At 56.1% G+C, this 13,974-nt stretch overlaps 4 protein-coding genes across 5 annotated transcripts; 3 read left to right on the top strand and 1 right to left on the bottom strand.

Moving 5' to 3' along the window:
- Positions 1 to 237: 237 nt before the first annotated feature.
- On the bottom strand, positions 238 to 798 carry RPS28 (ribosomal protein S28). Its single transcript, XM_014260061.2, has 3 exons — positions 698 to 798; positions 568 to 615; positions 238 to 493 (listed from the first exon to the last, which is right to left on the bottom strand). The coding sequence occupies exons 1-3, from the start codon at positions 734 to 736 to the stop codon at positions 371 to 373; spliced, it is 210 nt and encodes a 69-aa protein (XP_014115536.1). The 5' UTR covers positions 737 to 798; the 3' UTR covers positions 238 to 370.
- Positions 799 to 801: 3 nt separating this feature from the next.
- On the top strand, positions 802 to 2,357 carry NDUFA7 (NADH:ubiquinone oxidoreductase subunit A7). The gene is made up of 4 exons (XM_005531362.3): positions 802 to 922; positions 1,046 to 1,095; positions 1,187 to 1,336; positions 2,114 to 2,357. Exons 1-4 carry the CDS (start codon positions 872 to 874, stop codon positions 2,208 to 2,210), a joined length of 348 nt encoding a protein of 115 aa, XP_005531419.1. The 5' UTR covers positions 802 to 871; the 3' UTR covers positions 2,211 to 2,357.
- A 544-nt stretch (positions 2,358 to 2,901) lies between these two features.
- Positions 2,902 to 7,016, top strand: CD320 (CD320 molecule). Of its 2 annotated transcripts, XR_015774640.1 has the most exons (6): positions 2,902 to 3,090; positions 3,268 to 3,477; positions 4,403 to 4,480; positions 4,835 to 4,983; positions 5,088 to 5,219; positions 5,320 to 7,016. XR_015774640.1 is itself a non-coding variant. In XM_014260051.2 (5 exons), the coding sequence occupies exons 1-4, from the start codon at positions 2,985 to 2,987 to the stop codon at positions 4,978 to 4,980; spliced, it is 540 nt and encodes a 179-aa protein (XP_014115526.1). In that variant the 5' UTR covers positions 2,902 to 2,984; the 3' UTR covers positions 4,981 to 4,983; positions 5,320 to 7,016. The 2 variants fall into 2 exon arrangements, 1 of the variants encoding a protein (XP_014115526.1); XM_014260051.2 differs by lacking the exon at positions 5,088 to 5,219.
- A 1,629-nt stretch (positions 7,017 to 8,645) lies between these two features.
- Positions 8,646 to 12,587, top strand: LOC102104304 (potassium voltage-gated channel subfamily V member 2-like). The gene is made up of 2 exons (XM_005531395.2): positions 8,646 to 10,067; positions 11,443 to 12,587. The coding sequence occupies exons 1-2, from the start codon at positions 8,817 to 8,819 to the stop codon at positions 11,707 to 11,709; spliced, it is 1,518 nt and encodes a 505-aa protein (XP_005531452.1). The 5' UTR covers positions 8,646 to 8,816; the 3' UTR covers positions 11,710 to 12,587.
- The last annotated feature ends 1,387 nt before the right edge of the window (positions 12,588 to 13,974 follow it).

The raw sequence follows: 13,974 nt of genomic DNA, 5'->3' as shown, positions 1-13,974 counted from the left end.
GAAAATTGCTTACCAGAAAAATCAGGATTAAGGCTACTGCAATCAAAACAGAACTATTTTTGTTGTGACAGGTCAGTAAAGATGCAATAACACAGTGACATTACAAGGCACTATATGTAACCCCAGTAACAAGCAGAGCACGTTGCTACTGAACCCGAGGAAAGCGGCAGGTGCCCCCGTGTTTGACAAAACGGAGGTGTCAGGCAGCGCTCGATGAGTGAAAACCGGACAAGGGGCTACTGTAAAAACCCTTTATTGCCGTGACACGTTCGCCACGCTCCTTCCCACCCGCGCCCCACGGTCGAACGAGCCGCGCCAGGCTCCATCCCCCGATGGACGATACGGCAGCAGGGGCGGCCCCGGGTCCCGCTCAGCGCAGCCGCCGGGCCTCGCGCTCCGACTCCAGCAGGGTGAGAACGTCGCCCTCGCGCACCGGCCCCTTCACGTTACGGATGATGGAGCGGCTCGTGTCGTCCATGAACTCCACGCGCACCTGCGGAGCGGGACCGCGTCAGCCTGGCCGGGCCCGGACCGCGACACAGCGCCCGCTCTGCCCGGCCCGCTCACCTGAGTGCACTGCCCCTGAGAGCCGGTCCGGCCCAGCACCTTGGTGACCTGCGGGGACACAGTAGAGGGTCAGCGCGATGCCGCGGCCCGGCGCAGCCCAGCCCGGCCCGGCCCAGCCCCGCGTACCCACCCTGGCCAGCTTGATGGGCTGCACGCGACTCGTGTCCATGGCGGCTCCGGGCTGCGGAAAGAGGCGGCGCCTTCCCGCGTAGCCTTATATAGCTCCAAATCTCGCGAGACCCAGCGTTCCGCGCGCGCTCCCGGACCGGCGCCCCCTGCACCCCTGCCCTTCGTCGCGGCCAAGATGGCGACGGCAACTAGTCTGATCCGGCGGCTCCGCAACTTCCTGGCGGGGGTAAGTACAACCCTGGGCTCGGGGCTCTTCTGCCCGCGGGACGCTGCGCTGCGCCCCCGGCTCCGCGGAGCCCCCAGCGCCGGGTGGCAGCCCCGCCTGAGCTGCTCTGGCCTTGCCTTGCAGCGGGATCTCCAGGCGAAGCTGCAGCTGCGCTACGAGGAGATCGCTAAGAGGTGCCGGGGCCGGGCCGGGGCGGGCGGGGCGGGGCACTGAGTCGCCCCCACCCCGGCCCCGCCGCTGACACTTGCGTCGTTCTCTGCCTAGGACCCAGCCGCCGCCGCGGCTCCCGGTGGGCCCCAGCCACAAATTCGCCGATAACTATTACTGCAACCGGGACGGGCGCCGAGAGTCGCTGCCGCCCCTGGTGGTGGCGGCGGCGCAGAGAACACTGCCGGCGGGGGCACAAGCCGGCGGGTAGGTCTGATGCAGGCGGTGCTGTGCCGCTGCCGCTGCCGAGTGCGGTCAGCCGTGGTCCCGATTTGTACCAGGAACACAGAACGCGCCCAGGCGGCAGTGGGGAGTTACCCAGATTGGCAGAAGAATATGGAATTGATTATTCGGATGTATATTTCCTTGCAAATAAGTGAGGTGGGATGAAGTTCACTTACTCTGCTTTGGTGAGCTCTCACCTGGTGCATCTGTGTCCAGCTCTGGGGCCTCCAAGAAAGGACCTGTTGCAATGAGTCCAAAGGAAACGACAGAGATGCTCCGAGGGCTGGAGCCAGGCCGGAAGAGCTGGAGGTGTTCATCTGGAAAAGAGAAGGCACCAGGGAGAGCTCAGAGCCCCCTCCAGGGCCTAAAGGGGCTCCAGGAGAGCTGGAGAGGGACTGGGGACAAGGCCTGGAGGGACAGGACACAGGGAATGGCTCCCACTGCCAGAGGGCAGGGCTGGATGGGATATTGGGAAGAAGTTCTTGGCTGTGAGGGTGGTGGGGCCCTGGTACAGATTGCCCAGAGCAGCTGTGGTTGCTCCATCCCTGGAAGTGTTCAAGGTTGGAAAGGGCTTGGAGCCACTTGGGATGCTCTGCCCATGGCAGGAGCTAGAACAAGGTGGGCTTTAAAGTTCCACCAAACCCAAAACATTCTGGGACTCTGATTAACAAACACTTGCAGCCTAGACTTTTGATTAAATTCGTGTGGTTTCCAGAGTGTTGCTAAAGCCTCTTCTTGCTCCTCCTTTCTCTACCCCAGTTCAGGTGCTGCAGTGACAACAACAGCAAAGAAACCAGTGACACCAGGACCACCGCTTAGGAAGTGGGAAATTTCCAAGGATGAGCCCTACTTGTGAGCAGGGAGTGAGCTGAGGCTGTATGATGGGCACAGGTGGTTCCAGAGCAGCTCTGATGGGGAGGCTGTGCTGGATGTGGCTCCAGGCTGCTGGAGGGAGCTGATGTCTGATTAATAAATGTATATAAAACAGTGATTACTCCCCCCATTTTGCCTATTTTGTTTGATTTATTCGAGTTGCTGCTGTTTAATACCAGTGTATTTGGTTGGCTGGAATAGTGACAAAGCACAGGTGTATTTGTAAGCTGTAGACAGTCAATAAAGAGCAAAGCTGAATAAAGCACAGCCTCGTTCACAGGGCTGCCCCGTGCCCAGGTTCTGTGAGAAAAATTCAGCAGCCTGGGACATGCCGTCCGTGACCAGTGCCACTGTCCTTCTGTGACCACACCCTGCTCGATCCAGCAGAGCGCTGTCCAACCCCTCCCCGGGGACAGCAGGTCAGTGCCGACCGCAGTGCTGATGGATTTCCAGGGAGCTGCGGGAGCGCCCGGTTGTTCCCGCAGCTGGGAAGGGGCCGGGCCGGCCCTGGCGGGAACCGGCACGAGCGCGGGGCCGGCTCTGCTGCTGCCAGGACCGCCTCCGGTCACGTGACACCGGCCCGGGCCCCGCCCCGGAGTGCACGGGAGGTGGGGGGGCCTCCTCAAGGGCCCACGCTCCGCCCTCGCGAGAACCCCATTGGTGGAAGTCGGGATTGAGCGCACGCGCTTTTCCTGCGCGCTCTGACTTTGTAGCGGCGCGGCGGCCCCAGCGCGTCCCTCCGGTGCGGGCCCGCGGCATGGCCGGGCCGCGATTGCTGCCACCGGGGCTCCCGGTGCTGCTGCTGGTGCTGCCGGTGCTGCCGCTCCCGGTGCTGCCGCTCCCGCCGCTCCCGCCAGGCACCGGTAAGCTGGGGGGGCGGCCGGCCGGGCGGTGCCCATTGGTTCCCCGCGCACGCCCTTCGCTCTCATTGGCTGCCGCCCTCGTGCGCCCCCCGCGCGGGGTGTCCTCGCTGTGGGGCGTGCGAGGGCTCCCCACGGCGGGCCCCCCTCGGCCTCCCCTCACGCGCCCGTCCCCCGCAGCTGCCCCGTCCCACTGCGGCCCGGAGCAGTTCCAGTGCGCGCCCGGCGCCCCCTGCTTCCCCCAGGACTGGCGCTGCGACGGCCACCCCGACTGTGAGGACGGCGGGGACGAGTGGGACTGCGGGACCGCGACCGCGGCGGAGCCGAGTCCCGGCGGCCCCGTGGTGACCTCGTCTAGGAGCTCGGCGGTGCCGCCCGCCAGCAGCGCAGGTACGGGGCCGCGGGGTGCGGGCAGCGGCGGCCTGGGGGCGGGGGCGACAAACCGGACCGAAGCCTTTGTTCCGTCTCTGGCCTATCCGGGGCAGCTGCGGTCACCGCGGGTCACTGTGAGTAGAGGAAGCGCTATGGGGGACACGCACCTTCAGCTTCCTCTGGTGGGGGTGGCGATGCCGTCCCCCAGGGCTCCCTCGGGAAGGGCCTTTGAAGTACTTCCTTCCTTTTTCCAGAACGTGTAATTCCCAGCAGCTGCTTCGAGAAGACACTGGAATCTCTCCACCTCCCGAACTCCTCTGATCTCTGGGGAATGGGCAGGCTGAAGGGAAGAGGATGAGGAGGAAGTTCTAGGCCATCACAGCTGGCCAGGAGCTACAGACACAGTGTTTGGGCTTGTGTCCGGCTGTGTCTACACCCCACTACTGGTGGGACCAGAGCTACTTGGCTCAGCAGCATCCTTTGTCAGACCTATTGGCTTTCTGGGGTGCTTGGGAGGGTGCTTCTGGCTTCCCTCACCCAGAGGTTTCCAAGGGTGTGGAGAGGAGGGGGATTACTGCAGGTGTGAGAGTCTGGATTTGGGTTTGATGCCTGCACCTGTTCAATTGACAGGTGAGGTGAAGAGCTGCATTTTGGTTGTACCTGTGGCTTCTCAGTGCCGCGAGGACAGGTTGGCATGATGCAGTTCCAGCTCCAGCTGGGAAATTTCCCACCTTTCCCTGTTACACATTTCCAGTAGGACTTTTTTCCTCCAGTGTGGGTTAATCACAGTAGCGGCAGATAAGGTTTCACTTAAGTTGAACAAGGCCTCTTGGTACTCTTGAGGTGAGCTGGGAACTCATCCAGCTGTGGATTGAAGACTGCTTTGAGTGCTGACCATAAGGTGAGTTGGAAGCCTCATGGACTTGTTTCTCTTTCCTCACAGAGCCTTCAGTTACACCTGAGCCTGAGGTCTCTGTGCCATCAAGGAGTCCAGGTTACACATGGATCTTGATTGTTGCAGGTACATGAGATTCAAGAGTGCAGCACATGGTCTTGGACCTACTTACCTTGGGCTATAAATTGAGTGTCCTGATGGGGTCAATTCCAGACCTATATCAGTAGCTGCTTTTGTTGGGCTGGGAGGGCTAAGGGAGGCCTGACACCACACATTAATTGTTGCTCTGCCTTCGATGTGTCGTATCCTTGAAAAGGCCATTCTATGCGATCTGGCACTAGGTCACCTCCTGTCTGTCTGTCCCTTGCCCTTGAGGGACACTGCTCATCTGTGGTTGCTGCCTCATGGTGTTGAGCAGCAGAGCCCTCTCCCAAGACCAGGGCAGTGAGTGGGTCTCTGCATGTGCACTCTCCTCTCCAGAGCTCCTGATTATCCTGGTAGCTGCAGGTTCTGTTGCTGTGTGGGGTCTGTCCAAAGCAAAATGCAGATCTGACACCTTCAGTCTTGAAAAAGCATCCAGGGAACAGCTGATGCCTGACAAGAGCCAGAAAGGCTCCTTGCCCTGAAGGGTAAGTGTTTTGCATCCCATGTGCTCCATGTGCCTGAGGGAGAAGTTCCTTCTTGCCCTATGTTTCTGGCAAGAAATTTCTAGAGCTTTCCCCTTTGGGTGTAGGTTTTCCCAGCTTCCCTGGTGCTTGCCAAGCAGATGCCTGGGGTTTCAGTCTGCCCTGCAGCAGCAGAACTCTCCCCTTTCATCCCTGATGCCAAGGACATGGAGCAGTCCTGCTGAGATACTGATCTTCTGGTGTGGGATTTTTTTCCTCCACTTTGCATAAATTGAAGTCAAACTAGGTTTCTTCCCAAAGGACTGTCAATAACCAGGTGTTTTCCTGGCTTTGTAACAGGGACCCTTATTCCAAGGTGCGACTAGCCCGGTCTGTCTCCTGCTCACCACAGCCTGACTGAATTGGACATCAACTCTCAAATCTGGGTTGTTACACTGGAATACCAAGAAGATGCTCCCTTTGTAAATGAGTTTTAGATTGTGGGACTGCCTTGGCTCCAGAAATAGCACAGGACCTCCCCTGACGCTGTGACATTAGCCCTCCCAAAGGTGGTAGGAATGTCTCCATTGCACTGCATGACAGTTGTTACTGCTGATGCCCACCACCATGGCCTCGGGCCCGAAGATGTTTTTCTCCTTGAAATGCCAGGTGCTGTTCAGCTGTCTCCTTCCACTTCCAGCCAAGAGCCTTTTTTCATCTGCCCCATTCTTTCTCCTGGATTTTGTCAGGAAACAGGAGCTTTCTCACCTATTTCCATAGGTACTCCCTGGCTGCACAGATCAGACAAATACTCCATGTTTGCACTACTGTTTGATGCTGCTCAGTCCCATGCATGGGAGGCCTTTACTGACAGTGCCACCATGAGGGTGACAGTTGCTCTGGCTTTGCTGTGCTGTTACCTGAGCCCGCATGGGGCAAGGAACTCCTCGGCCCTGGACTGGCAGCTCCTCTCACACTCCTTTCCACAAACATCTCCACCCTTGGCAGACCTGCTCTGCCCACCCCAGTGCTGAGTGCTGCATTGGGCTCCTCTCAACACTCTCAATGGTGTCTTCCTTAAAACTGTTCTGACATGAGTGATGTCCCTTGAGGGTCGGTACTGGGACCAGTGCTATTCCATGTTTTTATCAGTGATGTGTAGAGTGGGATCAAGTGGACCCTCAGCCAGTCTGAGGATGAGACTGGGCTGAGGAGTGCAGCTGGGGAGGGGGATGTCATCCAGAGGGGTCTTCAGGCCCACAGGAATCTCATGAAGTTCGATAAGGTCAAGTGCAAGGTCCTGCACCTTTGTTAGGGCAAACCCTGGAGAAGAGATGGCTCCAGGGAGCCTTGTTGTGTCTTGTCCATGTCTGAAGGGGAATTGTAAGAAAGATGGAGAGGGGTTTTTCACCAAGGCCTGTTAAGGACAAGGGGCAACAGATACAAACTGACAGAGGTTTAGGTAGGACATGAAGGAGGATTTTATGGTGAGGTCCTGGCACAGGTTGCCCAGAGCAGTTGTGACTGCCCCATCCCTGGGACCAAGCTGGACAGGGCTCTGAGCATCTTGGTCTAGTGGAGGTGTCCCTGGAAATAAGTCATGTCTTTGGTCTGACACTGTGTGGCACGTGGAGTCCCAGCCAAAGGACTCAGTGCTGCGCAGCTCTCAGAACTGACTGTGCAGGGGCAGATTAGTGCCCAGTGCCTCTAGTTCAGCATTGGCCACGTGCACCTTGCACAAGTGTTCACTAAGTGTGCCAAGCTGCTGCCTTGGCTGCTGACCTCTGTGCCTTGAAGGTGGGAACTTGGCTTGCCAAGCAGATACCAGTCATAAATCTTGGAGTAGGAGTCTTCCGCTCCTGGATAGCGTGTGAGTGCTGCCATACCCCATGAGAGAAACTTCTATATGTGGTGTGGAGTCCTGAGTTATTCCAGGGCTGCTATTTTTAGTACCAAGGAGTCATTTGCAAGGGCACACACAACCTTCTGTTTCCATAGGGGCAGGCAGAAATAGCTGTGGTGACTGACACAGGAGAATAAAAAATGTGAATTAACAAGTTCTGGAGTCTTTATTTTTCCTGGATATGTGCATTTGCATGGATTCTGTATCTAGGAGGACATCACCTTTGGATGGTCTGGTCACATCTTGGGAAAGAAGACTGGGTGTGGGTGGGCTGGCCTGGGATGCTGTGGGGAAGTCAGTGCTGCTGTGCTTTCCCGGGACAGATGATACTCCAGCACACACCAGCTATAGCAGACAAAATTAAATACAGGATCAAAGCAAACAGAGAGGGTGGGGACAGGAGAAACAGATGCCACAGTAGCACCAGAGGTGGTACTGCTGACCCAGGAACAAGTGGGGAGTTCAGCCAAAAGCAAGGTGAAAAAAATGCCTGAACTTGTCCTTTCTTTGCCAGAGCAGAGTACAAAGTGGGGAGCACTCCAGGAAGGGCTCCAGGAGTGGAGTGGGAAGGGCTCCAGGAGTCCTGACAGGACAGGGCTGAGCTGGGGCCAGTTGAAGCGCTGGTGCTGGCAGGGCCACATGGCCAAGGTCAACTGTCACCAGCCAGTCCCAGATCATACCGTGAGCTTCAGCTGCCAAGCTGAGCCTGCCTGTTCTGTGGTACAAGGCACAGTGCTTGCTCTGTGTGATGGGGAGTGAGGGCCTGGGGCAAATTCACAAGACATTGCAGGTTTTGCTTTCTGCTCCCTGAGTGCTTCAGGGTTCAAAGAAATACATTTCATGGATCTTGTGCCAAAACTTTGGGCTGTGTTTCTGACAGCAATTTCCCTTCCTCTGTCCAGTGCTAGAAGTGTTTTTGTTGTTCTAATCTCCAAGCTCAGGGGCTTCACTTGTAGTGGAGCTTGAGCTGCTTTTCAAGCCAGGAGCATCTTTGTGCTTCACATCTCTATATTTAATTAGACCAGTTCATGGAGATCAATATGATGTTTTACATGTTGAAGTAGGATCCTCTTCCATGGTAAGACCTCAAAAATCAGCCTGTTTAATTTTGGTTCCCCTTCTACTTGCAAATCAAAGGATTATTTCCTCCTTTTCAGTTCCAATAGTTCGGAGGAACTATTACTGTCTACTTGTATTTTCAGTGTTCCCTGTTCCTGCCCCTGCCTGGGTGCGTAGTGGGGCTGAAGGCACAGGGCAGGGGCACAGAGCAGCCTGTCCCTCAGGGGACCTTCTTGCTCACTGTGTAGGGGTGGTTCCTTCACCTCATCCGCTCTAAATCTGCACTGTGGGCCTTGAGGGATGAGCTGAGAGGTCATGACCATCTCCCCTCCCCGGCTGTGACAGCTGACAGCCGGGCCAGCTGCATTAGCCTTTAACGAAAGGCTGGTGCCAAGAGCAGCATCTGGTGTGGGGGTACAAAGACAATACAAACCCTGCATGTCTGCACCTTCCTGTCCCATCAACAAAGGGTAAATCGAGGCAAGCTTGTGCTGTTTCCAGTTTGCTGTCATGGATGTCCTTCCAGGAAACAGCATGCAGCAAATGCAAACAGCTAATAAGAACAGAATAAGGGAAAAGAGAAGTGCAGAGCTAGAAATAGTTCCTTACATAAAGGACTAGTGCCTCAATCTCATTAGTGTCTTAAGGAGCGGGCACTTGGCCGCCTCTGACTGCTACGATGCAAACCCCAATCTGATCAGCAATCGGCTTTGGGACCCCGGCAGGTGCCACGTGGCACCAGGACACAGCTGTGCCCCTCAGGCAGCCACTCCACTGCCCCGAGCTCACAGCACTTGTCCTAGTCAGTGTGTGCCCAGTGGGAGCATTCCCATGAAGCCAGAGCTGCTGTCCTGCTGCCCATAACAGGAGTCACCGCTTCAGAAGGCTGGGCACCATGAGGCAACAATGGACCAGGCGCGCGAGTCTCTCGGCCAGCCTGAAGATAGGGGATCACCGAGGCCACTGCCGGACCCCGGAGGAACAGGAATCCTACATCCCATTTGCACAGGACAGCCTGGTAAGGCAATGGAACTCCATGCAGAACGTGGCAGATAGTAACCAGGAGAAGAGCCAGACTCCTATCCAAAGGAACAAGTACCTGCTCAACATTAATGTGGGTGGCAAATTGTTCCAGATAGCTTACAAGGTACTGGCCCGGTATCCCATCACCCGGCTTGGGAAGCTGGCCCTCCATACAGATCCTGTGAAGAAGCTGCAGCTTTGTGATGACTACTTGGTGCAGAAGAATGAGTACTTCTTTGACAGAGATCCTTCAATTTTCCACTACATTTTCCATTTCTACCGCAGTGGGGTCCTGTGGGTGATGGATGAAATGTGCCCCAGTAACTTTGTGGAGGAAATTGAGTACTGGGGAATCCATCTGAAATACTCCCAACGCTGCTGCCGGAGCCTGTTCGAGGAAAAGCGAGATGAACTCAGTGAGTACCTGAAAATAGAGAAGGAGCTGGAGGCAGAACTGGAGCCCCTGGAGTCAGGGGCGCAGTTTGATGGCAAATTTCTGGGTCGGTTTCGGAAAATGGTCTGGAACCTCATTGAGAATCCATACTCTTCTGTCCCAGCCAAGATAATTGCTGTCATGTCGAGCTTCTTTGTGCTTATCTCCATTGTGGGCATGACACTGAGCACAGTGGAGGAGATGAAAAACAAGACAGGGAAAATGTGGATGGAGCAGATGGAAATGATCTGTGCCATCTTCTTCACCTTTGAATACCTCATGCGGCTCATATCCTCCTCCAGCTTCAAGAACTTCCTGCGGGCAGCATTTAATGCTATAGACCTGGTGGCCATCCTGCCCTTCTACATCCAGATCCTCTTTGAAAATCTGGATGATGGAGACATGCAGTACCATGAGGAGCTGCACAAGATGGAGAATGTGAGCAAACTGGGCAAAGTCCTCAAGCTCATCAAGCTCATGAGGATCTTCCGCATCCTCAAGCTGGCACGTCACTCCACTGGCCTCCGAGCCTTCAGCTTCACCATGCGCCAATGCTACCAGCAGGTTTGCTGCCTCCTCCTCTTCATTGCCATGGGGGTCTTCACCTTCTCCGCTCTCATACACTCGGTGGAACATGATGTTCCTGGCACCGACTTCACCAGTATCCCCTGCGCATGGTGGTGGGCAGCGGTAAGGTGTGAGCAGCTTCTTCCAGAGGGGCGTGGAGGAGGCTCTGTGGGTAGGGGCTGCCCTGGTGCTTAGGGGATTCACCACTGCTGCTGGCCAGGAGGCAGGAAGGGCCCAGCCTTCCCTCCAGCTCAGTAATGGTGGGAAACTCAGAGCCCTGCGTGTTCTGAGGAAAGAAATCAGAGGTTTGGACTGACCTGAGAGGCTCAAAATCTGGTCCTGGGATGGGATGGTGGGACAGAGGTGGTGGCTTGGGTACTTCCAGGCCTGACTTGAACAAAGGGGATGTGACTCAGCTTTATCTGTCATGGGACCCATGTGTTGAGTGGGTGCAGCCTGTGGGCATGGGGTCAGCCACCTTGGACAGCCTGAGACCTGGGCAGCACTGCAGCCCTGCTGAGCTCGAGAGGCACAAGAGCTTGTGGGTCTGAGATGGGGAACCCAGGGCTGCATGTGGGACCCATAGTCACACTGTGCCTCAGCCCGTGGACACAGACTGGGGTGTGCTGCCCGCTCGCTGCCCTGCTTGTGCCAGGAGCCAGCAGCTCTGCAGAGCTGAGCACTATAATAAACCTGGCATTGCCTCTGAGATGGGGAGCAGCTAAAGCACGAGAGCCAAGGGTTATGAGGGCATTTTGATTTACAGATGAAATTATCCCACAGATCACTTCTGCTCTTATAATACCCTTTGGCCACCAAAGGCTATCTGCTTCAAATTCATCCCTCCTCAAGGAGGAGCAAAATCAGTAACACCACTATGTTCAAGTGCTTCAACATCCCAGGCTTAGCCTGTCCCTGGGAGCACAGCTCCCTGCCAAGCCCAAACCTCTCTGGCCTCAGCTGCTCACCCTGTCCCCATAGCGCTGCTCCCCATTTACTAAACATGGTTCATTCCCAGGCAATGCCTCTGTTTTCCATGGAGGGGAAAGCTCCAGGAAGGTATCCCTCCAGGAAGCTTTGTCTGGGAACAGGCAGCTTGCAGTCAGGAAGCTCTGGAGCCACAGCTCTGAGGGGGAAGGAAGCTCCAGCAGACACCGACTGCTGGGGAAGGCTCAGCTCAGGGGTGTCCAGCTGCCTTTGAAGAGACACACACAAAGCAGTAAGGGAGCAGGGTCTGGCCTTTGATCTGTGCTTCTGGGGCTCAGCCAGCCCTTCAGCTCTCCAGGCCTGCTGAACACAGCCTGGACAGTGACGCCCTGGCTTTGCAGGCTCTGGAGAGGGCACAGCTCAGCTGGCTGCTCTCAGGGTCAGGGTCTGGCACTGGTCACAAGGGACAGGTGGCTCCACAGAGGGCAGGAGGGAGTGAGTTCCAGCACCAGCCAGTGGGGTCTGCTGGGCTTGTTTCCATGGGTTTTTATACTTTTCTGTTCCTGCACAGGTCAGCCTCTCCACTGTGGGCTACGGAGACACTGTGCCTGACACAGTACTCGGCAGGATGGTGGCATTTGTCTGCATCTCCTTTGGCATCATCCTCAATGGAATGCCCATCTCCATCCTCTACAACAAATTTTCTGACTACTATGCCAAGCTGAAGGCTCATGAGATGAGCCAGTCACTTCACCTTTCCAGGAGGATCCGCTTGAAGGAGCGAGTCCTGCAGAAGTTCTCAGAGTGCTGGAGAGCTGACCCCCGCTATTACCACTGACACAGGCTCCCCACCCCGCAGACATTCCCTGTCCCCTGGCCATGCTCACAGTAGGTTCTGTCCCCCAGGGAGGCTCTGAGCTATGGGCAGAGTCCCAACAGTGCTGGGGCTCTGCTGTTGCACAGGAGCTGCTGCCAGCTGGGACCTCCCTTACTGCTGTGTGTCAGACACTGCTGTCCCACAAAGCAGCCAGTCACAGGTGGCTTGGGAGCTGTATGGCCAGGGCAGGAGGTTTGTCTGCCACAGGCTGAGGCAAAGGGCACTCTGACATCACAGGGAGTGAGGGATGGGACTGAACTGTCACCTGTCCAAGGCAGGTAGCCCAGTGTGACACGTGTGCAGGTGCTGCTCTGTTCCCCACTGAGTGGGACACACACAGGCTCCCCCTGCCCAGGGCCCAGTGACTCCCTCCCAGCCAAGCAGCCCAGGCCTAGTCAAGTGTGGGGATTTGGGTGAAGGCCCAGAGGAAAGGCTACAGCCATGCATCCTTCCAGCTAAATCTGTTCTTCTTCTCACTACCCTGGAGTCTGGGGCACAGTCCTGACTTGGGATGCTGTTGTGATGGACCCACAGGCACTATAGGCATACAGGGCTTGTAGCCAGAGCACCCTCAGGAAAAGGCATTTAACAAACCAGGCCCAAAACTTCATTGTCCTGCATTCTTGTCCAGCCAACTGTGTGTCATTCAGTAAACTGCTCATCATTTGGAGTGAGGAGGGGACATCTCCTCAAAGCTCACAAGTCCATCAATGCAAGGACGGGGCTCTCAGGGATCCAGATGAGCCTGTCCATGCATTAGTTTTGGAATGAGGTGCCTGGGCCTGGGTGCATTGGAACTGGAGCTGGGACATGCATATGATCAGGACACACCAGCTGGGTCTGCCCTGTGTTCACATCATGGGAGGCAGTGGGGGGGACATGTCTGGGGGGCAGAGGGGAAGGATTTACCCTCCAGCATGGGACCATGTCCAGTCAATGGGCCTCCTGAAGGGATACACCCTTCCTTTGGGTGAGATGGAGAGAGGGATCTCGGGCTGCAGGGAGGATTGGTGTGGGGGTCAACAGCTGCTGGTGCTATTTCCAGGTGAGCAGGGGGAAGAAACTGCTGCCAGCCAGGCTAGGGTGCGATTCACTTACTTGTGAGCAGGACTTGGAGATGCAGAGGTGCCACAGGACCCCTGGTGTCAGTCTTGGACTGTGGCTAAGCTGCTGATGTTGGAAACTTGGGAAGAGACTTGGGGGAGCTGAGTCCTCTGGCAGGGACAGCCACACTCCCACTGAGAGCTGGACTGCAGGGGGCAAGGGGGCTGTGCCAGCAGGTGTGAGAGGACCCCTACCCTGACCACCAACACCTACACCCACTCCCTAGTAACCCACATTTGACACCTGCCCTCTGTACACCTCCCCAGCACTGACCTGAACCCACAGCGTTGGGCAGCTCTGGTTTCCACCCCATTTTTCTCTCTGTTCTCAGAGAGAACATTCTCTCTGAGCACAGCATTTTCCTCTGACCATCTTTCCCCAGAGCTCTCCTGCCCCACTGTCCAGGTTTCAGCTGCAATAGAGTTCATTTTCTCCCCAGTGGCTGGTACAACACTGTATTTTAGATTGAGTGTGAGAATAATCTTGATCACACACTGATCTCCCAGCGGCTGATTGCTGCTAAGAGACAGGCTGGGCACAGATCAGTGGGTGCTGAGCAATTGGGTATTGGGCATCACTTGTCTGTCTTGGGGTTTATCATTCCCTCCTTTTGGTGTCTCCCTTTTCATTACAAATATTATTAAATATTACCATATTTTATTTTATTTCATTTCCATTATTGAACTTTCCTTATCTCAACCCACAGGTTTTACCTCTTCTGATTCTCCTCCCCATCCCACTGGGGTGGAGGGGGAGGCCAGTGGCTGTGTGATGCTTAGTTGCGATCTGGGGTTAAACCACGACAGCCACTGCCCCAGCAGCATCAGCTCCAGGCACCCCTATAGACACCCCTGTCCCACCCCAGACCCCATCACCACATTCCCCCAAGTACCCCCATTGCCTGCTCATCTCCCTGCACCCCCAGTTGCAGGCTGATGGATCCTGAGACCATCCAGCTTTCAAGGAATGGGGCACACCAACCTCATCCCCTTGCCCCTGGAGACTGCGCTGCAGCTGGATCTCCATCCCTCCATGTGCACCCCCTTCCCTGTGCCTGCAAGATGTCTGCTTGTCCTGTTCATGGCAGCAATTCAGAGTCCACAGGCAGCTTTTGGAGAATGG

This window comes from Pseudopodoces humilis, chromosome 28, assembly GCF_049639895.1.
Source record: "Pseudopodoces humilis isolate 2021_Gansu_Grassland_sample_001 chromosome 28, ASM4963989v1, whole genome shotgun sequence".
Lineage (NCBI taxonomy): Eukaryota > Metazoa > Chordata > Aves > Passeriformes > Paridae > Pseudopodoces > Pseudopodoces humilis.
Note: the sequence above shows the minus strand (reverse complement) of the source record. Positions and strands in the feature narration are given on the sequence as shown.

Coding starts and splice junctions, on each gene's coding strand:
- RPS28 (XM_014260061.2), bottom strand. CDS start 736: ATGGACACGAGTCGCGTGCAGCCCATCAAGCTGGCCAGG. Junction 616..697: donor AGCCCATCAAGCTGGCCAGG/GTGGGTACGCGG, acceptor GTGTCCCCGCAG/GTCACCAAGGTGCTGGGCCG. Junction 494..567: donor CTCAGGGGCAGTGCACTCAG/GTGAGCGGGCCG, acceptor CCCGCTCCGCAG/GTGCGCGTGGAGTTCATGGA.
- NDUFA7 (XM_005531362.3), top strand. CDS start 872: ATGGCGACGGCAACTAGTCTGATCCGGCGGCTCCGCAACTTCCTGGCG. Junction 923..1,045: donor TCCGCAACTTCCTGGCGGGG/GTAAGTACAACC, acceptor CTTGCCTTGCAG/CGGGATCTCCAGGCGAAGCT. Junction 1,337..2,113: donor GCGGGGGCACAAGCCGGCGG/GTAGGTCTGATG, acceptor TCTCTACCCCAG/TTCAGGTGCTGCAGTGACAA.
- CD320 (XM_014260051.2), top strand. CDS start 2,985: ATGGCCGGGCCGCGATTGCTGCCACCGGGGCTCCCGGTGCTGCTGCTG. Junction 3,091..3,267: donor GCCGCTCCCGCCAGGCACCG/GTAAGCTGGGGG, acceptor CGTCCCCCGCAG/CTGCCCCGTCCCACTGCGGC. Junction 3,478..4,402: donor GCCGCCCGCCAGCAGCGCAG/GTACGGGGCCGC, acceptor CTTTCCTCACAG/AGCCTTCAGTTACACCTGAG.
- LOC102104304 (XM_005531395.2), top strand. CDS start 8,817: ATGAGGCAACAATGGACCAGGCGCGCGAGTCTCTCGGCCAGCCTGAAG. Junction 10,068..11,442: donor GCGCATGGTGGTGGGCAGCG/GTAAGGTGTGAG, acceptor GTTCCTGCACAG/GTCAGCCTCTCCACTGTGGG.